The 24,524-nt window shown below is 36.2% G+C and overlaps 1 protein-coding gene across 1 annotated transcript in view; it reads right to left on the bottom strand.

The window, feature by feature from the left end:
- The window catches only part of Zir (Zizimin-related), a 541,699-nt gene that overhangs the window by 321,637 nt on the left and 195,538 nt on the right, over positions 1–24,524 (bottom strand). Inside the window, exons 12-14 of the mRNA XM_067141133.2 lie at positions 8,713–8,851; positions 8,471–8,612; positions 3,871–4,059 (exon numbers count right to left, since the gene is read on the bottom strand). Of these exons, the coding sequence (XP_066997234.1) occupies positions 3,871–4,059; positions 8,471–8,612; positions 8,713–8,851 (470 nt within the window). The remainder of the gene's footprint in view (positions 1–3,870; positions 4,060–8,470; positions 8,613–8,712; positions 8,852–24,524) is intronic.

The raw sequence follows: 24,524 nt of genomic DNA, 5'->3' as shown, positions 1-24,524 counted from the left end.
AATAATGATAAAAGCAGTGTGTGATAACTGTTGCAGCTGTGTGAGGATAACAATGGGTAGATTAGAATGATTTGGAATTGACAATGGGCTAAAACAAGGGAGTGTGCTGCCACCTTTACTGTACATAATGGGTTGGATGACACTGTAAAGGCAGCAGAGGAAGATTATAGAGGGGAAAGAATGAACGTAATGATGTTTGTGAATTAAGGTATGATCTGGGTAGAAAATGAGGAGGTGAAAGTACTGAATAGAAGGATTGAACAATGGGGACTGAGGATCAACTTGCAGAAGAGCAAGACAATGGTGATGAGTAGAGGAAGTAAAAAAAGAAAAATCAGCCATCAAAATTGGAGACAAGGAACTGGAAATAGTAGAACGCTTTAAATACTTGGGAAGTGAACTGACAGAAAATGGAAGAATATATATGGAAATTAGTAGAATATAACTGGGGAGTACCTTTCACCACCAGGTACAGAGATTAATATGGAATAAAGAAGTACCAATGAAGGCTAAAGAAGTAATGTACTTACCTATAATGACATATGCAGCAGAAACCTGGACAATGACTCATAGAAATGAGAACAGAGTACAGGCAGCTGAAATGAAATTCCTGAGGAGTATGGTACAAAAGACAAGGAGGAATAAGTGAGAAATGAAGATATACAAAAAGAGCTAAGTGTGCAAAAACTAAATGACAAATGGGAACAGAACAGGTTGAGATGGTGGATGAAAGCAGAAAGACTGTTAAGACAAGCACTGGAGAGACAGATGACAGTGTGTCACCAAAAACCTTGTTGTGATTATTGGGATTTGATTATTTGGACTCGGAAGACGGTGATAAATTATGTATGTAAAGGATTTATTCAATTGTTTGTTTTGGTTTTCCTCAGTATGTGAATTTTGGAATTGTTTAATTTGTTTGAAGTCGATATGATTTTAAAATTATTTGATTGTCATTGTAATTCTGGTGCATCCTGTACCACACGCGCCACATCGGCGTGGGAGATTTCCGGTTTCGTAAAGTTGCACAAATGAGATTTCCGGTTTCGTAAAGTTGCACAAATTTCGTAATTTTTCTAGAGGCTTCCTAAATGTTCTTTGTCAGCACTATTTTTTTCTGCGCTCCTATTGGAGAAAATAAAAGGAAATGTGATTGGTAGGTGAAGGAAATCATCATACGCTCATTGGCCGTGGTAATATTTCATAATTTCCGGGGAGAAGCGTTGTCGCTGGAGCCTTGCTCTGCGAGGGCGTCTTTTCTGTTTGACCACTGAAGGGAACGGTCACCTTCCAAGGTACGGGTCTTCTGGGCCCCACCATCCGGTAAGCACTGATTATTATTTTTTAACTTTTCTGGTATTCAGTTTCAGATGTAGTGTTTCATTTAATTTATCTTGCCGGAGCGTACCCGTGTTTCCTTCTGCTTCCAAATGTTATAATTATGACTTAGCTGTTTCGGTAAGTCACCTCACCTTGTTAAGAGATAGTTCCCGTTTGTTGTTTTGTAAATTAAATGTTATACGCCTTTCGAAGTAATCCTTATCAGTAATATTTTTCTCGGGACTATCTCATTAATTCCGCTTCATCATGGAATATTCATCTTTAGGTCGGGTACCCTTTCTCAGAAGTGTTTTTGAGGGGGCTACCCACTGAAGATGCTCTGCTCCATGATTATACGTAAATTATTTTTCCTCCTTTGATGTATCTCTTCACTTTAGTATAACGTTACCTTCCTTTATTTATTTCGAACTGTTTTGGGTTTTTAAAGGTAACGCCACGACAGTGGAACGTCATGTGTGATGTTCCGGTGTAAAATAAATTTAATTACTAAAAGCTACCCTCATGTAAATTGTAATGGTTGTTGAAATTATGCCGTCATTATTTTAATTGTATCTTGGTTATTGCTTTATATATGAAATCAAATCTAACTTGTTAAGTAAAGTTTAGGATTACATTGACTTCGCTTCTTCAGTGTTACCAATACCTTCCACCGCCTGGATATGGTTCCCAGCCGCTTCCCGGTTATCCTTTCTTAATAGTCATGTTGGTTAAACTGTTTGTTTATTTCCTGTGATTTATGTGCTTGCAAATTTAATTTCGTACATGTTTACATGCCTAGTGTACAGTACTTTTGGTGAAAGCATTACGGTAGCAAACATTTTCTCTTCTTTAAACCTATTAATTGTAACCTTACCCTTTGGAGAGGTTGCAAACCTAGTGCAACGTTAAACCACTGGAATAAAGAACTATCGAATAAGAAAAATAAGCAATAACAAGATTTGAGTAACAAAAACAAATAGCGTTAAATAATTTACAGAAGCAAACTGAGATTCACGCTTGTCATTTTTGCAATACTTCTAGCAATTGACGATCAAAATTTTCTGTATTTAATGGATTTCTGAAACTATGTCAATGTAGTCTGTTTATATTATTAACCGCTGAACTGGGCTAGATGCCTATAGGTGTCAACAACACTTCCTCATGTATTGTGTTTGATGACTTTTGGCCTTACTGAAGTTCAAAATTTATTCATAAGTTGGGTTAACAGCCCAAAGGCGGCTGGCTATCTTTAACTGCTTCTGATATTTATAGGTGAGTTTTAAAAACCCTTTCTAGTATATTAAGTTTGCATATTGCTCGTCTTTTCATAGATTCTCTGAGTACCCATAGTGTGCCATGACACGGCAGCCATGTGTTCTGTACGATGCAGAATCTTATATGATCCTTGCTCGTAATCACCACATGTTTACTGCCACATTGTGCATGCATGCGGTATTTTGTTTGTGAAATTGACTTTTTCTTTTATATATATTCTTCTCAGCAAATACATGCACCGTATTTTATATCAGTGAGTGATGAGGAAGAATTGAGAGTACTATGAATATGGGATGGACTGGAAAGACACTTAATTCCGTAACCGAAATGAAAAGATGAAATATTTATTAGAAGGCAGTAAGAGTGATCCAATGGATGAACCCTCTATCATCACAGTAGTTTGATATTTCTACATATTTGAGATCGCCCTTCTTCTTTTGTACACTAGTGTCCAAAAGTTAAGCATAAGTTATGAGTAAGCAGGGTAAAAGGGAATTGACTGCAAATCACACGACATATGCACCTACCAACCTTACGTGTTCGCTCTGTATATCAAGGGTTATGAACTTCATGTTGTTGGTACGTATTGAACTGAGATAACATATAAATTATATACATGAGGGTTTTTCACCTATTCAATACATAGTGTACATATTCCCTCAGTCGTGTTTGCCCTGTTACAGTGTGCAGAGTGTAGCCTCGTGGTGAACGTTTGGAAGACATTGCCAAGTTTTGTTAGTTGTTGTCAAAGGTGTACCTTAGCTACCAGAACCTTTCTGACACTGTTTATTTTTGGACAAGTTGTGTGACATACGGTGTGTGATTCAGCTTCCGTTTGTTCAGCAATCCGTCTGACATTCTTATCAGGCAGTATGGCCTCGTTTAGTGATTATGCTTAACTTTTGGACACTAGTGTATATTAAAGCAATGATGATAACAGTAAATATATCAATAAATTATTCATATCATAATGAAATCATCACACTGCCACTTCTGTTAACTAAAATTAAATTGCATCCTCTGTCAGTTGGTTAAATTTGCTGCAATACACTAATTACAGTTATCGTGCAAGGAAGCACGAATCCCAGTTGCCATCTATTGGGTGGTTGGTGCTAGAAAACTATTTGACCAGTTGAGGAGTTAACTCTAGTTACAAATAATTTATAGATGTTCAAAACTGCTAATGGTAGAAGTGATTTCTCTAAAAAGCAAAATCATAATCTTCTTGAAGAGAGTTGCATATCTATGGAAAATAGTAGAAAGTACCATACATACTTGTGTGTGAACTGAAGACACTGCATCAAGCACAACCACAAATATGCCTTTATGGTTGTCCACCCACTTAGTACCAGGGAGAAGAACGTCTGGAGGAATGTAAGAATAATTGGGAGGCGGATGCTCCATCATGACAGGCAAACACAGCTCTCCAATTTGTAGCCTACCATCACGGAAAACTGGAAGCCACTGGAAAGGGAAAGTGCAAAGGTATAATAATCACCTCCATAACAGATAGCATTTTTAGTAGGCATACTGTACTATTACTACGATCATCGTAATCATGTTCATCAGCAGATACTGTACCACAGGAAGAGTCCATGATATAGCTCCACCCCCTTAATTTGATTTGGTCAAGGGGAATGATGTAGTGTAGCATATCAACACACCATTGTTTGGGTTGTCCATTGGGTCTCTTTCAAACAATTTCTAGCTCATCTCAGCAATCATATCTGTTTTTGCCAACAGCATGTCAAAACTGCCTCAGACAACCTTCATGCATTTTTTCCTGGATTTGCACAATCTTAAATTGTTTTTCTAACGTCTACCTTGGAAAATTGATCCAATTTAGTAACGTCAGTTGACGATGTCAGCATTTTTGTTTTCTTGATTCTTAATTAATATCCTGCCACTATCATTGTCGGCCAACGTTCTGTACCCCAGACTGTGACAGGTTGGACAAAGAGGCAATAGATCTTCAATTAAATGATGTTATTGGTTTTATGTCTCACCGACTGCTATTACAGTTTTCGGAGATGCCCAGTGTCAGTATTTCTTCCCGCAGGAATTCTATTACATGCTGGTAAATATGCTGACACAAGGCATTTTCAAATACCACCAGACTGAACTGTGAACAAACCCACCCACTTGAGCTCAGAAAGCCAACACTTCTATTGTCCAAGACCTTCAGTTCAGCAGAACAACTTCAAACTTAATAGGGTTTTCATATGGTGGGCCCTAGTGGCCACCACCCATGAAGGCACAGTTATTGGATGCTCCTGGAGCAGTTAGAACATAGCTTCTTTGCACTGCAACATGCAGCTGCATTCAATTGGAAAGGTACTCCAGGGTACCATGTGCTGAAGTGCGAGAGAGAGAGAGAGAGAGAGAGAGAGAGAGAGAGAGAGAGAGAGAGAGAGAGAGAGAGAGAAAAGCAGTTTGTTATTCACATGATGCATGGATTGTATCAATTATGTTGGAATTATTTTACAAACCCATCTTGGGTTTCAGTCATTCTGATGATATTGCAAAGCCATTTCTTGAGAATCCATCCAATGACCTTCCACTGCATGGTTCAGATATGGGATCAGACAGTAACAGGCACACTCAGCATGACTTCCTTTCTTCTTGAAGATAGGTACAGTGATGTTCTGTTGCCAATCGATGCAAGTTTGCCACCATTAACAATTTAGTTAAATAGCAAAATTAACCAGACTACTGAAGCGCATCCTTGAGAACGCCAGAACTCTATTGCAAGGCTGTCTGAGCTAGCGGCCTTTCCTGACCTCATTTGTTTATAACGTGGTCTTGAGTTCCCATAAAAAAGCAGCGTATCACAGTATGATTTACAGGGCCTTCAACATACCATTATAAAAAACCGACTTTAACGAAAAAATACATTTGATTCAAGAAATAGCTAGAAAGAAAACGGTTACAAGAAAGAAATAATTAATTCAATCATTCAAAAGATCAAGTCTCGACCCAAAAAGAAACTGTTGAACATAGACAAGCCCAAGAAGGACTATGCAAATTTCACCTTCAATAACACACACATACCCTTTGACTAACATTTTTTAAAAGCACAATCTCGAAATAGCCTTCAGGACCACGCATAATAGTAGTAGCATCACACATAACACCAAGACAATCAATAATAACAACAAATACCTTCGCTCTGGAGTATACCGAATCAGCTGCAATAATTGCTCAACAAGTTATGTAGGACGTACCGGTAGGAATTTTGCTATCAGATACAATGAACACATCAATGCCGTAAAACACAACGATTTTTCTGCGATAGGTCAACATATGGACGAATACAAACATAGTTTTACAAATATAAACAACGATATGAAAATATTAAACACAAACCCCAAAGGCCCCTTGCTCAATATAACAGAAGAATTATACATAACATTGGATCAATACACTAACCCCAATTACAATATTAACGAAATAACCGAAAAAACTAATACCTTATTAAACAAAATTATTCCTATTGTAAAAAATTACTATCTCAAAATAGTCAACAAACAACGTCAGACACGAACCACAGCGCAGACGACTGACACGCCCAACTCCGCCCCTACACACACGACAGCTCCCCCCACTCATCCCTCCATTCCCCTTACAGCAACAGATACTAACACCAGAAGAACACGGTACAGTACATGTCAGAAGGCCAGGTTATACGCTTCTCAACCACTCAACAACAGTAAGTAACTATTACGAAATGCACACACTATTTTTAAAACCTCTAATTTCTATTTTACTTTTCGCCTTTTACAGACATTTATCAATAGTCATAGACAAGGAAAGAGCCACCACCAACAACTGTTTTTATACACTGATGTGATCTGCATTTAACGCTTTCAAGACTATCAACAACTTCAGCTGCACATACCTATCTTCAAATGTACCCGTATTTAATAATATTAGAAAATTTGCAAGCTATCTAGTGGTTGAACTTTGTATAAAGTATAGTGGTACAAAGTACCCCATACGAACTCAAGCATATAACCTTTCATGTTAGACGACCTGTAAACAATGCAAGAACATATTTTTACCCATTACTTTGGACTGTAACAAGACATATGCATCTTAAAGTGTATTTTACCATGTGTTATGAACATTTCAGTATGTTTATGTAGTTAATATTTTAATAGGTTATTTAACACGAATTTCAGGTCATCAGACATACCTATAATTATGAGCATAATACTAACCACTTTGAAATAAGTCAATTTAACATCTGTCACACACAATCTTTTCACTTGACAAGGTATAACACCAAAATGCAACTATTGTAAGGGCATAATACAGCTGAGCTAAAGCGCGTAATCTTTTCATGCCAGACAATTTAATAAAAAACGAAAGATGACAAATTTATTTCAAGAACATGTTTTACCTGCAAACTTGGACTGTAACAAGATATATGTATATTGAGATGTACTTTATCATGTATTGTGAACATTTTAGTGTGTTTATATAGTTAACATTTTAATAAGTTTCAACACAAGTTTTAGGTCTTCAGACATATTTAAGTTTATGAGCATAGAACTAACCACTTTGAAATATGTCAATTCAACGTCTGTCACACACAATCTTTTCACTTGGCAAGGCACAACACCTAAAATTGTAACTAATGTAAGAGTATAATACAGCTGAATATGAATTTGTGAAGAGTCAAAACCGGTACTGTTATATAAGGAATTATAATAAAATTAGTATTGATCAGGTGAATCTTTTCTTTTCTTTTCTATGATATATGGTAATTATCAATACGGAACATAATGAAATTAATTAATCAAGACTATGTTTATCGACGGCAAAAACAGCTTTGTGATCACCTATACTATCTATCCCTTCAGTTTCTCTATAGAGATCATCTGGTTTTATCAGCACCTTGTCTAAAATACTTTCCCCTCTAGTTGATTCCGGACCGAGCTCGATAGCTGCAGTCGCTTAAGTGCGGCCAGTATCCAGTATTCGGGAGATAGTAGGTTCGAATCCCACTATCGGCAGCCCTGAAAATAGGTTTTCCGTGGTTTCCCATTTTCACACCAGGCAAATGCTGGGGCTGTACCTTAATTAAGGCCATGGCCGCTTCCTTCCCAATCCTAGCCCTTCCTTGTCCCATCGTCGCCATAAGACCTATCTGTGTCGGTGCGACGTAAAAGCAACTAGCAGTTGATTCCGTCACTTTCTGATTCAGCTGTCCTTTCCAGATTAACTTATATTCCATTTGTTGATCATGCTTTCTGTCATTCGCATTTCCTTCCCAATTGACATTTGTTAAATTGAGATCACCCGCTACAGTAACGTTTCTTTCTATGTTGTTCCCGCAGCTCATTATCATATCAAAAAACTCCTCATCAGCATCAGCGCCTCACTTGCCAGGTCTGTACATGCCAAAAACATCAAGTTGCCTATTAACTTGAGAGAACGGCCTTACACCTAGAATTTCAGTTTCTCATACTTAACTTTTTCGTAGCTTACAAATTCTTTTTTAACCAGTATGAATACCGTTCCTTATCCTGTCTCTATGATAATCACTCCAGTTAGGTGAAAAATTTTTGGCATCCATAATATAATTTCTCTGATACGATTCAATTTCTATTACAATATCTGTTAAATATATATCTATTAATTATATAATTTTATTCCTTTCTTTACAATACTTATACAGTTTCACACTAAAAACTTAATGTCACCCTTACCTGCCTTCCAGCACCCTCCCCAGTCCAGCCCATTTCCCTAACATGACAAAATACAAACATATTTTCCAATGACACATCAACTTGTTTCAACAAAGGCTCACAGATAAAGGCAGTAAATTACTGAAATTACTGAATTACTAAATAAAACTGTTTTAGCTTACGGTATATCCAACTGGTGTTTCAACTACTTGCTGTTCAACTTTACGCTGGCAACTAATGTGGTAAAACGTAAATAGCAAATGATGCTGATCTTCTAAACTTGCAGGTAGTTTTATTTTAATCTCATCATAAAAGTCAGGGCACCTGAAAAAAAAAAAAAAAAAACCATTCCGTCATATTGGGAAAATGAAACTCTTTCCTATAATATGTCAATAATCATAAGTGCCATAAGAGAAAACCTTACTTGTTGTGGTAATTAACAGTAGTGTAGGCCTCAGTAGTGAACTCAGGACAAGATGATTTGCCAAATATCACTGGTAGTGCATGTCGTTCATCTTCACCATTCATCAACTGCACTTTAACAGCAATATTCCTTGCTGAACCTATGACAGGATTAAATTCACATTTACTACACTAGATGAGAGCAGATGATCATTGTTACTAATCAACTGGATTCCAATAAAATATGTAATGCTAGATGCAATCAAATCCATCACAATGCCTTGGCAATACCGCATGTAATCAGTGACAAAATCTTAACAACCTGCTAAGAGAGTACAGAAGTATAGCACTGAACATCGCTGTAGGATTCGGGTGCCTAAAATCAAGATTGTCATCAGTTAAGTTAGCACAGATATTCAATACCAGAACTTACAATGGAGCAGTAGAGCTCCAAAGGAATGGCAAATATTAGATAACATCAAGCAACCTGCTGCTGGTTTTGATTACCCGCAAAGAACTTGGGTTACCCTGAACAGATTCTGAACCAACCATGGATGACATGGCTCACTCGTTTATAAGTGGGGTATACAAACTCCCCCAACTGTGACTGTGAAGCATCAAATGAAGCTATCCACTACATAACAGAATGTCCAAGGAGAGCGTGCTCTGGATCACTGGAGGACTTTGTGGTAACGTCTATACAGACCTAGCAGTAGCTGGACAAACTGGACATATGCCCGTGAAAACTGTAGGGCTAAGTTGATTATTTCAATGGTTATTTCAATGCTTTGTTCCAATACTTGTATACTGCCCACGAAGAAAAGTGCAACACTTAAGAAAAATTGAGTTACTACTGAAGAACTATTACTTTCTCATCAGTTGACATTCAGTCTTTAAATTAATGGCAACACTTACATGAACTTTGCAAAGTCCAGGGAGATAACAGTGGAACATTTATATTTGCATCAGACTGTAATCTAGGACGTAGTTATGATAATGTATTTATCAACGGGAGTTGCAGATTTATAAGTATCACTGTAAGTATAAATTTATATGAAAGCTCAAGTGAAACTCACAAACTCATAAGGACTAACTGAACAGGGAGTTTTATAATCAATAAAGTCAATGAAATAATCTAGCGGTTAATGATATTTCAATAAAGACAATAGCAGTTTCGAGAGTGGACTAATAAGCCTGGCTAACCAGTTGTACAATTTCCAGGGTAGCTTATTTACCAACAACTGCAGATCACAGGAGACTGGCAGGCAAGGTCGAATTCCTTTAGTTCGGCAGCGCAAGATGAATAACCACTAATCTTCTACACAAACAATGGCTAGAACTTTGGAACATGGAGCAGGTGTTTGACCAGCTGACTTGGAGGCTAATTTCACGTAGCGAATTCCTGTCATTATGGATACAAACGGGAATCCAGCATTAAGTACAGTATGTAAAATTTGTTAATATTGTATGAATTGTTTCTTAATCTAAGCTAGAAGAATGCGTGTGTACTAACCAACTTTCGTGTGCTCCATATAATTATAAATGGATCCAATTTGTATGTGCAAAGTATTTTATAACTTAACCACTATGTTGAAGCGGAGGCTGGAGGAATGCAGATAGCGCCCGACACCATGTAAAGAACATGTTGTATTTATTCTTGTTGTAAATATGACGATGTGAACAATGCGTTGCCCAATTAGGTTAAGATGATATAGTTTAATTAGAGGAGTGAATTTGCATACCTAATATTGATAATAATCATGATGAATTTGATATAATAACCATATCCCACTGTTGAGATTGGAGCATTCAGATTTAATGATAGGAATGTGAATGTTCTGAGCTCGAGTAATAAATAATAATAATAATAATAATAATAATAATAATAATAATAATAATAATAATAATAATAATAATAATAATAATAATAATGACCATTTGCGAAAATCACAACCTGCAGGTCATGTCGACCCACTTTCGCCATCTACCCAGAAAGCAAATGACTTGGCATTCTCCCGTCCAAGCTCTCGGAGAGTTCCAAATTGATCATGTTGCAATCTCCAGGAGAAACAGCCCTGAGATTATGAATGTCAAGGTAAAGAAAGGCATCAATGTGGCCTCAGATCATTATATGTCTCTTATCAAATTCAAACCAATTCCCGCAAACACAAGGAAAACAACCAAACAGATCACACCCTTCGACAATGATAAAATTCGGCAAAGGGTCGAGGAGTTCCAGGAGAAGGCTAGACCAAATGACTGTGACTTTAAAAACGCCAAAACCGGGCGAGTTGGCCATGTGCGTAGAGGCGCGCGGCTGTGAGCTTGCATCCGGGAGATAGTAGGTTCGAATCCCACTATCGGCAGCCCTGAAAATGGTTTTCCGTGGTTTCCCATTTTCACACCAGGCAAATGCTGGGGCTGTACCATAATTAAGGCCACAGCCGCTTCCTTCCAACTCCTAGGCCTTTCCTATCCCATCGTCGCCATAAGACCTATCTGTGTCGGTGCGACGTAAAGTCCCTAGGAAGAAAAAAAAAAAAAAAAAACGCCAAAAGTCTCCTTGTTGAGGCCGCCAAAGATGTTGCAGAAATCAAGAGAAGCAAAAAGCATGCCTGGTGGAATAGTACCTGCGAATCAGTGCTCCAAGAAAGACTCAATGCGTGGAAACAGTACTACTCTAAGAAATCAGAAAATGATTGGGAAACCTACAAAACCCAACGTGCCCAAGCAGCCACGGTGTTCAGAACTGAGAAACGTAAATACGAAAAATCTCTCATTGAAAAGATAGAACAAAACTTTAGGAAGAATGAAAGCAGACAGTACTACAGAGCCTTTAAACGCAAACTCACTGGCTATAAACCACCATCTCTATGCTTTGAGCGAAAGGACGGCACACTTGCGACGTCAAATGAAGAAAATTGCAGCATTTTGACAGATTACTTCAAGAATTTACTTAACTGCTCTAACCGCAAACCGCCATTGAGACTAAGGAACCCTTACTCAGGTACCCAGATTCCAGACCACCCGACAGAGATGAAATCAAGTTCCACATTGCCCATCTCAAAAATAACAAAGCGCCGGGGGAAGACTCAGTAGTAGCAGAACTATGGAAATATGCCCCAGAGGAATCACTTGATATCTTGCAAAAGCAAATAGAAGAAATTTGGAACAAGGAGACCCTACCCGAAGATTGGAAAATAGCTTTGATCCATCCATTACACAAAAAAGGCAGCTTGAAGAACATCAACAACTACAGAGGAATATCTTTGCTACCCGTGACTTACAAAATTCTATCACTTGCCATCCTGGAGCGTTTGGAAGCACAAGTCGAACATCAAATAGGTGAATACCAAGGAGGGTTCAGAAAAGGTCGCTCAACAGCTGAACACATCCAAAATCTCAAAACGATCATCAGATATTGTACACTAAGGTCCAAGCAGTATCTATCTGTCTTTGTGGACTTTAAGAAAGCATACGACTCCATTGACCGGGAAGTCCTGCTAAATATCTTAAATGAATTTGGAGTTGATTTGAAACTGCTGGCATTAATTAGAGCCACCCTGACCGATACAAAATCCAAGGTGAAGTTCCACGGATGTCTCTCGCATTCCTTTGACATCAAAACAGGAGTCCGACAAGGTGATGGGCTATCCCCGATACTCTTCAACTGTGTTCTTGAAAAGATCATCAGAACCTGGCGGGTGAGATTACAGGAAACCAACCATTGAGAATAGGAGCCAAATCCAAGGGGATCGCAACAGACTGCTTAGCATTTGCCGATGATATTGCTGTTCTCTCAAACGACATAGAAACCGCTAGATCTCAAGTTGAAATTTTAAAGGAAATTGCCGAACAAACTGGTTTGCAGATATCGTTTGAGAAAACAGAAGTAATGACTAACATCAAAGAGGCTCCACCAAAACTCCATACAAAATACGGGGACATCACCCGAGTAGACAAATTCAAATACCTGGGTGAGATCATCATAAAAATGGACTGGACAAAGAAGCACTTCAGGAGCGAGTACGCAAACTCGAAATAGCCTACCAAACATCGCGCACAAATCTAAAACAAAAAATGCCTTTCCGAAAACACCAACATACGTCACTATGAAACAGTTCTGAAGCCAGTAGTTCTATATGCAGCCGAAACCCTGTCTCTAAATGCCAACAAAGGACTCCTCGAAGAACTGGAGAAAAGAGAACGCAAAATTGTGAGAGGAATCTTGGGATCAAAGTACAGAAATGGAATCCATCAAAAGAGATCCAACAAGGAAGTCTACAGCAAAATAGAGAAAATTACCGACACAATCAGAAAAAGGCAGGCACGATTTTCCAGACATCTGAAAAGAATGGATGGAAGAAAGTTAACTAAAGAAATCTTTCACTTTTTTGATTCAAACCCCAAAACCACAATTCCCTGGTTTAGAAATACCAAAGAAGACCTGCAAATGCTACATATCTCAGCTGAAGACGCCCTTAACAGAGATCTCTTCCGAAAGAAAATATTGACGAACGGGCTAAACCGAGAGGAGCAACTGAAGAGAAGACATGGTGCCCCTTGGACAGAGAAGCGTAAGCAGGCCCACTCACAAAGAATGAGGGAAATTTGGGCTCTAAAGAAGGCCAAGTTCAGTGTCAAATGCAACAAGACTTAACGTGGTCCTTGATGGCCCCAGCGAATTATATATATAATAAGAAGAAGAAGAAGATTATGTTTGCGTAAGTGTAAATTTTCATCGAGTGTTTATATATTTTGATGTCTAATACACATTTTCTGTGAATAATAACAACTGTCCTATGGTTGAATTATTATTATTATTATTATTATTATTATTATTATTATTATTATTATTATTATTATTATTATTATTATTATTATTATTATTATTATTAAGGAGTAGAAAGTAAGAGTTAATCCTGAGTTGTTAAATTATATAAGTTTGTATAATTGATATGATTGGATAAATAATTGATCACAGGAATAAGTTAAGTCCATAATTATTGTTGACCAATTGGAGATAATAATAATAATAATAATAATAATAATAATAATAATAATAATAATAATAATAATAATAAATTTATTTTGTTTGAAAGGCACATTGGATTCAGCTGAGGTAGCGTATTTCATCAAGCAATAAGGCATCTAAGATATGTTGAAACGAATAATAATAATAATAATAATAATAATAATAATAATAATAATCTGATGCCTTTGAATAAATAATAATATTCTGAATTTCAAGAGTATACGGATAGATATCATTATTTTGAAGTAAATGGGAGTTACAGAGCTAAAATCTATTGGTAGGCAATCATGTTTTAAAGAGAGAATAATATTACATGTTTAAGTAGGAATCCGTTGTTGACTTGCAGAGATATAAATGTTGAAATGTGTTTTGATCTAGAGGTCCAAAATGAAAGAGGGAAAAGATGACTACGAGTATGAAACGGAATCCCTGAATATAATTAAGAAGTAAAAGAATTGAGTTTTTTTTTGCTTTACGTCGCATCGACACACATGTCTTTTGGCGATGATGGGACAGGAAGGGCCTAGGAATGAGAAGGAAGCGGCCATGACCTTAATTAATGTACAGCCCCAGCATTTTCCTGGTGTGAAAATGGGAAACCACAGAAAACCATCATCAGGGCTGCTGACAGTGGGGTTCGAACCCAATATCTCCCAATTACAGAATTGAGTCTAGAGGACCACATCACAAATATTAAATTCAGAGATACTCCAATGAAGAGAGGATGGACCGAGATAATAACGAAGCTGTTGAGCGATGTAGCATTGAGACAGGAGTTATTTTGTGATTGTTGAGGAAATTATTTAATTTCTAGATTGACATTTTGTGTTATGTGTTATGATTAAAATGAATTATTTGGATTGATTGCCACTAATAGCAACAATAGTGTCTGTAAAAAGTAATAATAATAATTATTATTATAACCGTACGAGTTTAAATAATCGTTGACTTAATTTGTTTTGATACATATGGACCAATACTTCAACGCTAATTACAATCTCAATGAAATAACCGAGAAGCCTAATATTTTATTCGACCTTTTCATTACTTACTTCAGAAAAAGCAGATTAGTTGACCAAAACTCCTTCTTTAAATCAATTAAAGGTCCCCCGTCAACACAAACACCATCACCTTCCCTCTCGCTTACCCCGCCTTAAACCACTCCCCATTTCCCCACCTTCCCTGCTCACACCTTTCTTCGCCCTCCCCTCCTTAACTCCCCTCCCTCAGGCCTCTGCTGTTCTACTTCATGCGGTTATCATTCTGTTAGTGGCACTCAAACTGGCAAGCTTGTTTCCACATTGCGCATGGCGAGTTGTCAATGTTTGTTTTATATTTTTTCATCGGTTCGTTCCCTCATTTTAATCCTTAGCGTTAACTCAAACTTTCTTTTCTCCAGGTTCTTTTGGTTCCTATTGAATTTGGACTGCCTCATTAGAATAGGGCAAGATTCCATTGTTCCACAAGATATGTCCAACAATTTCGTCAACATTAACCTTTTTCTGGACTTATTGGACTAATTATTCCCTCTGCGCTTATGTTGAATTCTAGAACTTATCAGAAACACTGGACTTCATTTACTTCAGACTTTATTCGATTTTTAAATGTGCAACATAAGAATAATTGTCAACCAGTGCCTTATTTCTTTTTTTATGATAAATTTTAACGAGACATTTACATAAGATTTTATTTGTCACTTTTTAACATAACTTTGTCATACTCACTACAATTCATTTAACAACATCTTATGTATGTATATCTTTCCACCACTTTCCCATCCTTTCATTCCGCCTTTCATCTTTCCACGCTACTCTGTTTTAGGAATATGATTTTTACATTGTATCTAGGCTAGGCTGATGATGGACCTTATAGGACTGAAACTAGTACCTTGCAACATCACTTGTAATGTTTTTTTAAACATCACATGATTGTAAAGTACTGAGAAGGTGGATCATAAATTTGTATTTATTTTTACGTATAGTCTTTACTCAATACGGAACCAACTATGAAATTTACAACTTTGAGTGAGGACATGTAGTATTCAGTAATAATAATTCAATTAATTGACCATGATTAATTCAGTTTGCGTAAAAGTTACGCGGATATCAGATCATTTTATTGAATTAATTATAGGCATAGTTTAGGTTTGTTTGTGTTTTTGATTTTCCTTTGTTTTTAATGAACACTAGGTTGACAGTGTCATGTAATATTTATAGATATAAATTTCAAGCAGAGTTGTTTATAGTTAGTAGAGTTACAAGGACAGCGTGGTGGTCACTGTCTATAAATCACAGCATATTCTTTACGCTACATTAAGGTCACAACTACAATTTATGTAAATTAGGCTTGAATCATGCAATTGAACCGACCTTAGATTGTATGCAAGTGTGAAATAATGCCGCAAAATCTAATTTAAGAAGGTGGAACCTGCCGCCAGTAACAATGCAATGTGTTCCATATGAATTAAGTATGTTGAAGGTAACAAGCGGTAATGAATATTAGGTGTAGAAGGCGAGTCATTTGACTTATGACAGAACAGAGGTATTTTCCTTTTACTGTAATATTTCATCCAGTAACCATCACAGTGAACAAACTTAGATAGTATTATGGCTGACGAATTAAATTGTGACGTTAATTTGATTTAAGAATAAATACAGCCATGATAGGCAACTTTCAGCCACTTGAAAATAATAGTGTATCAAGGTTTATAAAAATAATAAGAGAAGTAAGGTCTCAATTGGAGAACAGTGTGTTCATAGTATAATTTGGTTTAACATTATTTTCAAGGTAATATTTGAGTTATTTGATCAGGTAGGAGGTCATGATTTGAGTGTGTGAAGTTATGTAACTATTTGAGTTGTTACAGCTAAATATTAATTATTTTGATTGATTAATTATTTAATTTGAGATGATTTTCAATCATGTGGTGATTTCAGTTTTAGACTTGAGAGTATGATATTACTGAGTCTAGACTAGATTGCCAGAAGATTGATTTGGAGTAGACTTTATTGCATTAGCATCCTTTCAACGAGTATTAGTTAATCCATTTGTTTTCTTATTTAATTTGGAATTAATCCATTTGGTTGGTTGTTTAATTTATGTGAATCCTGTTGTTTTTAGTTAATTCCATTTAATCCAATTGCTTTTGTTAATTAATTTCATTTGCTTTCGTTAATAAATCCTATTCATTTATTTTGAATCAGTCTTGGGTAACGTTATTTGTAGCTGGCTTGACCCGTAGTTATTTCTCTCCACCCCCACATCAGCCTCAGTACGAGGAAATAATGGACGCACCACGCCTGAGGTAAGAATCTACGTGTGCGGTGAGGTGGTGGTTTTTTTTTTTCCAGCACCAGCCGAGGCAAGAGTCTACAAGAGGATCACCGCCACACATGCCTTGAAAAGGGCATAGTATGTTGACACAATGTGTGGACTGACAGATTTTTTCACAATGTGGACATTTAGGATTGGGCATCACAGTATTTGGTTCTTCACCCTGTTTAGGTGTTTGGAACCACGTTGCATGACTTCTGCTCAAATGTATGTTAATACAATTTCTAGTAAAGGTCTTCCCACAGAGTTCTCAATCAACATGATCAGCTGGCTCACCAGATGACTTAGATGGTATCTCTTTCCATGAAATCATTAACACGAACAGCAGTAGATAATACGTTATAGGTTAGGACGAGAATAGATTGCCATGGCAAAGTAAATTTAATTAGAGTGACCTAATTCTCATTCATAAGCAAGCTGCCTTGGTGATATAAACTCAGTTATATAAAATAACTAGCACCAGCAGCTTTGCTCGCATCGATTTTGTAATTTGATCAAAGTAATTGTTTCTCAACATTGTGCTAAGACATCGTCTGAAAATTCCTAAAGTATAAAACTCACCAAAAAATTGAGTTTCATTTACCCCAGAAATTCTTTGTAAACCACGTTTGTGGTATTACCTTTCAGGGCTAAGACGACCATGCAACATAGAACTGTATATGTGAGAAATAGTCTTCTTTCAAGTCGAAAAAAATAAATACATGTTTCTTTACTTTTAAAGGGGATTCCAAATACCTACTTCCACAGTTTTTAAGATACAAGTATCTTGATAAAAATAAACTATTTTTCACTTCTTTTCACCCCCGTTAAGTGCCTTCTCGGAAAACAAAAAGGTATTACTCGCGCAACCTCTGATACCTGGGATCCCTAGTGCTGAATTGGTAGAACTCGTTTATCTTCAAGATTCGTATTGGCAACCTTTGAAACACAAACTATGAAACGCTAATGCATCGCCGTGAAACATCTGGCATACACTTTACGCACTAGTACTGTTGTTGTTTACACAGCAAAGCCAAACTATAGAATTCATGCTAGGAACAAGATTCACATCGAGAAATATTATAAAATGTGTGTGTGACACAGTTGTTGGTTTAAGATAATAAAAGTTTAGAAAATTCATATCGATCGATCATATTATTAATTCAATTCGGATTTCATTTCCATTCAATTGGCAGTATTACTGGAACCGGGAGAGCTCCCTCCTTACTCCTCACCTCCGTAACACCAGGTATCAATAAAAGATGCACGAGTAATACATGTTCCTCTATTTTTAAGGACTTTTCCAATTACAAAGTTTCTTGTCTCTAACATGTTAAGTTTTTTTACATATAATGTAGATATACCAGTACTCATTTTAAAAATTCACCTGCTTTTCCAATTCTTTTCAGCCCCTTAAGTGGACTTTCCAAAAATAAAATTTTACATGTTTCTTTATTTTGAAAGGAAATTCAAAATACCAACTTTCACGTCTGTAACAGCTTCAGTTTTTAAGATATAAATATCTTCATAACAGGTATTCAACCCCTTTTCTCCCTTTTCCACCCCCCTTAATGAGATTTTCCAAAAACAAACAAATATGTTTCCTATTTTTAAAGGAGATTCCAAATACCAATACATCTGTAAACTTTTAAGTTTTTGAGATATAGATATCCTCATTTACAAAATTCAGCCCCCCTTTTCACCCCCTTAGCGATGGAATAACCAAACGTCCTCCCTTAGTGAGCACCTACACCCTAATATAAATGTATCCCCAAAATTTCATTTCTTTATGTGCAGTAGTTTTGGCTCGGTGATGATGAATCGGTCGGTCGGTCAGGACATGTTATTTTAAATATATAGCTGTGTAATGAACATTGCATAGATATATGCACAATGAAGCTGATCATGTTGCAAAATAAAATGTCAGTAGGGGATGGGTGACTGGTTTCCATACTCGAACATACCACTTTTAAATCTATGTCACTCCAACAAATCGTTCGATAACGAATACTAGTTAACACACATCCTATACTTGAGGTTGACACTCAATATTTAGTTTGCCACTTTCATTAATTATGAGTTAACATTATGAAATCAATGTTGCTTGTATTGCTCTCAATTCTTGAATTAGATTAAAGGAATTAAAAGAGTGGAGGGTTTACAATGGTATAGCATTTCATATCATAAGCCACGCCACGCCACGCCACGCCACGCCACGCCACGCCACGCCACGTCAATCAATCAATCAATCAATCAATCAATCAATCAATCAATCAATCAATTTGGCTTTTAAATTTAAAAATGTTAAAATAGATCACTCCAAAACTTGCATTGTTGTAATGGTGGTTATACTGCATTTCAAAAACGATTTCACTATTCTGAGTGATATAAGCTGCACACACATTATTATTGAATGTGGGAGGCACTACATTTTCCACAGAGAATATTAGAGCATATCATGTAGTGCGGTATTTGTATAAATAGAACTAATAAACTTCATTTTTGATCACTTAAATACACACCAATAAGAAAGACTTTTATGTCTACCTTTTCATTTCTCCTTCCACACTATATCAATTGACATACTCAATTAAAAGTTCAGTCACCTTTGTTTCCTCATTCTGAGTACCCTTTTGCCATTGTTTCCACCTGTTTGTACCAAGAACATTCTAGTTTTTTCATGTATGTTACTACTGACTTACAAACAAGATATCCTAAGTCCGCCCAGTTTTCACTATCCAACAGCAAATCTTATACCATTACAGAAAATTTTAAATAACACTTCATATAAATCTTGACTACTATCATTTATTCAAAATAGAAATATTGGTAAAGGAAAATGAAATCATGAAGTTAAAATTTTTGAAAAATGATTAATTAACATTTGATCTGATAGCTTAAAATATTTGTTGATGATCACTATTATCATTTCTCATCTTTTCATCACAACTGAAATGTGCTATTATCTTATCTTTATACAACAATCACAAAGAAAACTGGTAAAATATGCAAAATCTACGTAGGAAATCGATGGTTACATTAATGTATTACAATTATTTATTCATATTCGTTTCTGTTAATGTTAATATTCTCAGCTGTTCTTAGGACAAGCTATTAAAATAAGATTTATTAATCTTCAGTTAGATTATCTCAAGATATAGTTAGAGTATCCCACTATAAGCATCTGGAAAAGTGATAAGTTCCTTATTTATCAGCAAATCTTGATTCTAATCAATTAAAGTTACTATATTATCCAATATCATGTCTTATATTAACTTCCCTTTTACAACATAAATTAATCACTGAGTATAACAAGGTATTCAGATCCTTAAGTGAGCCTAAATATCAATACGTGATCTCACGTAAATTAATTAAAATATCTAGGGAACATCATTCTTGAAGACATTGTGTGATATTAACTCAGTTACATTCCTATAAAAAGTAGCAATCATCCCTATTAACGTAAGTATGCCATAATTAATTTAAGAGAATGCGATTTCTCAGTAGATATTCTAAGTTAAAAATGTCCAAGTGATCGAATACTCAATCCTATAGGAATACCTTTTGATGATCTAATCCTATCACAATATTCAATGAAAAACAAAACACATCGCCATTATCATAATATATGGATTTTCGACAAAGTATAATGTCATTAAATCATGAATATATATGATCCTAATTTGCGCCGATCATCTCATCTCTGTATTCAAATATTCCATTTCCACCTATTATTTCATCGTAGCAACTCATCTTCCTTCAATTCGTCTTTCATTTCTTTCATATGACAACATTACATCTTCTTCACTACTCATTTCAAATCATGTCTCTTCTTATTATTCCAAATATTTCACGTTTACCTTTCTTGATGCACAAATAAGAATCATATTCATATCACTGGATCACTATCTTCTTAAATAATATCAACAATTTTTTCTGTCTGCTCTTATTTCCATATCTAGTGCTATCCTAGCTCATTATGGTGACGCATCACCTATATACATATTTACACATCACTTGGCATATTATTAAAATCTTAAAATATTCTCTGCATAAGAACTTCAAATACAGTATGGCATAACATGTTTGGATTCTTTGCTTTCACTGAAACACAATCCCCACATTACTATATCGCATTTCCTAACTGGGGTTAATTATGTTTTTTAAGAAGACTACCTATTCCCTTTATATCGACATAATAAATCACCAGCGAGAATCTAACACAATTTAGGTTATTTTGAAGGCAATAACGATAAAACATATTAGACTTTAACTACAAATTGTCAACTCGTGTTAATATCTCCCAATCTTTATACATTTTATTTAAGAAATTTATCTCTTTTTCCTTTGCTTCTGGAATGATATCATTGCTCGTTCATCCTCCGCAGTCGTGGGTGATGGTCATATTCCGTGGCTGGTCATCTAGATGTCGTCTGCGGTGTTGGTCCAGCTCAGGTTTTTCCAGGTAGCCTGCCCCATGTCTTCTTAGAGAGCCGTGACGATCTTGAATTGCTCAATTACAAAGATGAAATACACTGATGAAACCAGCTGTAGCATATGAATGATATCTAAGCCTTCTAATACTGTATACTTTACAATTAGATTTTGTTTAAGATTGCTTTGCATAATTCTAATTTCTATCAGACCTCCAATATGTCTGCAATTATCTCAGTTTATATGTTGTATAGAATTGCTTTATGAATTAATACAGTGATGATATTGTGTTATATCGACCGTCTGCTTCTCTGGTCAAGGCCTTTTTCTTCCCATCTGTAGTATGGCTGATAACCATGTCTTGTCACGTACTTTACATATATATAAAACATGTTTTATATTAATATTGTTATATGTTTTGTGTTATCTTGTTATTTTCTCCACATCAATAACTTCTTTTTCTTAAATTATGTATTTTCTTGATATTTTAAAAGATTCTGTTCGCTTCTCAATCACAATATGTCTGCTTCCTAAGCTTGTCTTTTCATTTGTGCCTTTTGTACAGTGTTGGATTTTTAACAATTCAAATTCTTATTTTGTCTTTATCACTGCCATTATGATCTTATATACTTCGACATTGCATTATTCTGAACTTCCATGACATTCTATAATGTTATTCATTATGTTTAATTTCGTTGTCAGTAATCGCGTTCATTGCAACTCAACTGTGTTTTATTTCTGGAACAGTGGAATGGCACATTACATTAACTTGCTGTAAGTTACATTAAGTCAACACTGAAAAGTATAGTCTTCTCTTTAATAAAATTAATCATCATCATCATCATTATACTTCATAATTTTTGGATTATTTTGGTATTCTCCTATTTTTCTGTAGCAGTGCTAATCAGTTCCATTTTCTCTCCATTTCTAAAATGACAGAATATACAGAGGAACCTTTATCTGCTGTTCCCAAGAGGTATTTCTTCAACAGATTTCCTGCATCACTGGAGATGTTACATTCTAATGCACACTCCACTTACATCTTACCTTTTAATTAAAATTACTTTCTTGATTCCCTTTGCTACACTATTGTCAAGCCAAATTCTCTTTAATTTTGAGATCAATATTTCATGATATAATTTGTTGAACAACTCACAATAATTTACAGCAATACAATCCACTTGTCCTCCTCCTTCGACATTTCCAATAGAAAAAGTGTTCCCATTTAATTCACATGTAAATAATTTTCTAAATCCAAACTGTCCTGTGATCTGCAATTTATTTTTGAAGTAATCTTTTAGAACATCTTTACACTGTTTACAAGGATAACCATGGAATCTAAACTGCATCACTAAAACCTTTCTGTTATGAAAAACTAACATATTAGACCAGAAATGAAATTGTTGCAGCTTTGAGGACAAGTTGACGAGATGTTGCTGCAACCTGTCCACAGTTCTGAGTTGAACTGAAAAGTCTGCAGTTATTAAAGTTCTAAATCTTCACTCTTTTTCTTTTTTTATACAATGGAGCTAAAATTGCATTCAGTCTACTACTACTACTGCTGCTGCCGCTGCACACAGGCGTCTTGCTATTCTTTAAATACACAGAGCTTCGAATCCCACTGTCAGCAGCCCTGAAGATGGTTTTCCGTGGTTTCCCATTTTCACACTAGGCAAATGCTGGGGCTGTACCTCAATTAAGGCCACAGCAGCTTCCTTCCAACTCCTAGGCCTTTCCTATCCCATCGTTGCCTTAAGACCTATCTGTGTTGGTGCAACGTAAAACCACTAGCAAAAAAAAAAAAATACACAGAGCGATTTATCTGCTAGCTAACACATGAGCTTTTTCTTCAAAGTCCTATAGGTCTGAACAGCTAACCTAATAACATATGAACATTCAACAGTACAAAAACAAATGAACAAACAAACAAACAATTAAAAACTTAACATCAGCTGCCATGCAATTCCCATTGTGAGAAATATATTTTCAGTGTAGTTCATATACACCACATTTAGATCTAAAGTAAATCAGCTACCCTGAATTAAAAATTAAACATTATCAAACCAATGTTAACAATAATGTTATGACTATATGAAACACTTCCCAGATACACATACTTACTATGAGAAAAGCGACCTTCTGGAACAAACCAGCAGCAAGTTTAAACTCTTAGATCTGTCGCCATAAGACCTATCTGTGTCAGTGCGACGTAAAAAACAAATAGAAAAAAACACTCTTAGATTGAAAATTAAATACAAAAATTTATGTTTGATGACAAAATCTCTGCCATGATTGATTAATAAGGTCAGTTTTTTAGGGTGCTGATCAGTGAGCGATAGTCAGCTGCTAAATACAGGTCAAATGCAGGGGGAACATCTGGATAGTTATGGAAAGTAGTAAGAACCTTATGGATGGAAATTAATAATATAATAATAAATACAAGAAAACACTAATCGACTTCATGGACAACTCATCAGAATGATATTGATTATGCTTTTTAGGACTGTGGTATGAGTAACAACACCCTTTGGTCTTACAAATGTGTTCAACATCACAGCTGGACTCAGTCAAGCAAGTGTCTTCAGCACTGTTTACTTTGCCTTTGTAATGGAATACCGGTACATCAGTAGAACAACTTGTACACCATATGTGTAATGTCTTGCCTTGATGTTTGTACCAGAAGCTGCAGGCCTCGAAAAAGCTGAAGAGAGGAAAACCCAGGGAGCAAACAATAACAACTAGCTGAAAGAAGACAAGATTCTGAGTTAAAGTGAAGGATATGAGAAAGTTACTTTACTGCAAAAAACTGCACAGGAGGAGTTGATAATTGGTGGTGGTGGTGGTGGTGGTGGTGGTGGTGGTGGTGGTGGTGGTGGTGGTGGTGGTGGTGGTGGTGGTGGTGGTGGTGGTGGTGGTGGTGGTGGTGGTGGTGGTGGTGGTGGTGGTGGTGGTGGTGGTGGTGGTGGTGGTGGTGGTGGTGGTGGTGGTGGTGGTGGTGGTGGTGGTGGTGGTGGTGGTGGTGGTGGTGGTGGTGGTGGTGGTGGTGGTGGTGG

The sequence above is a fragment of the Anabrus simplex genome, chromosome 2 (assembly GCF_040414725.1).
Source record: "Anabrus simplex isolate iqAnaSimp1 chromosome 2, ASM4041472v1, whole genome shotgun sequence".
NCBI lineage: Eukaryota > Metazoa > Arthropoda > Insecta > Orthoptera > Tettigoniidae > Anabrus > Anabrus simplex.
This window is presented reverse-complemented; position numbering and strand designations above follow the sequence as displayed.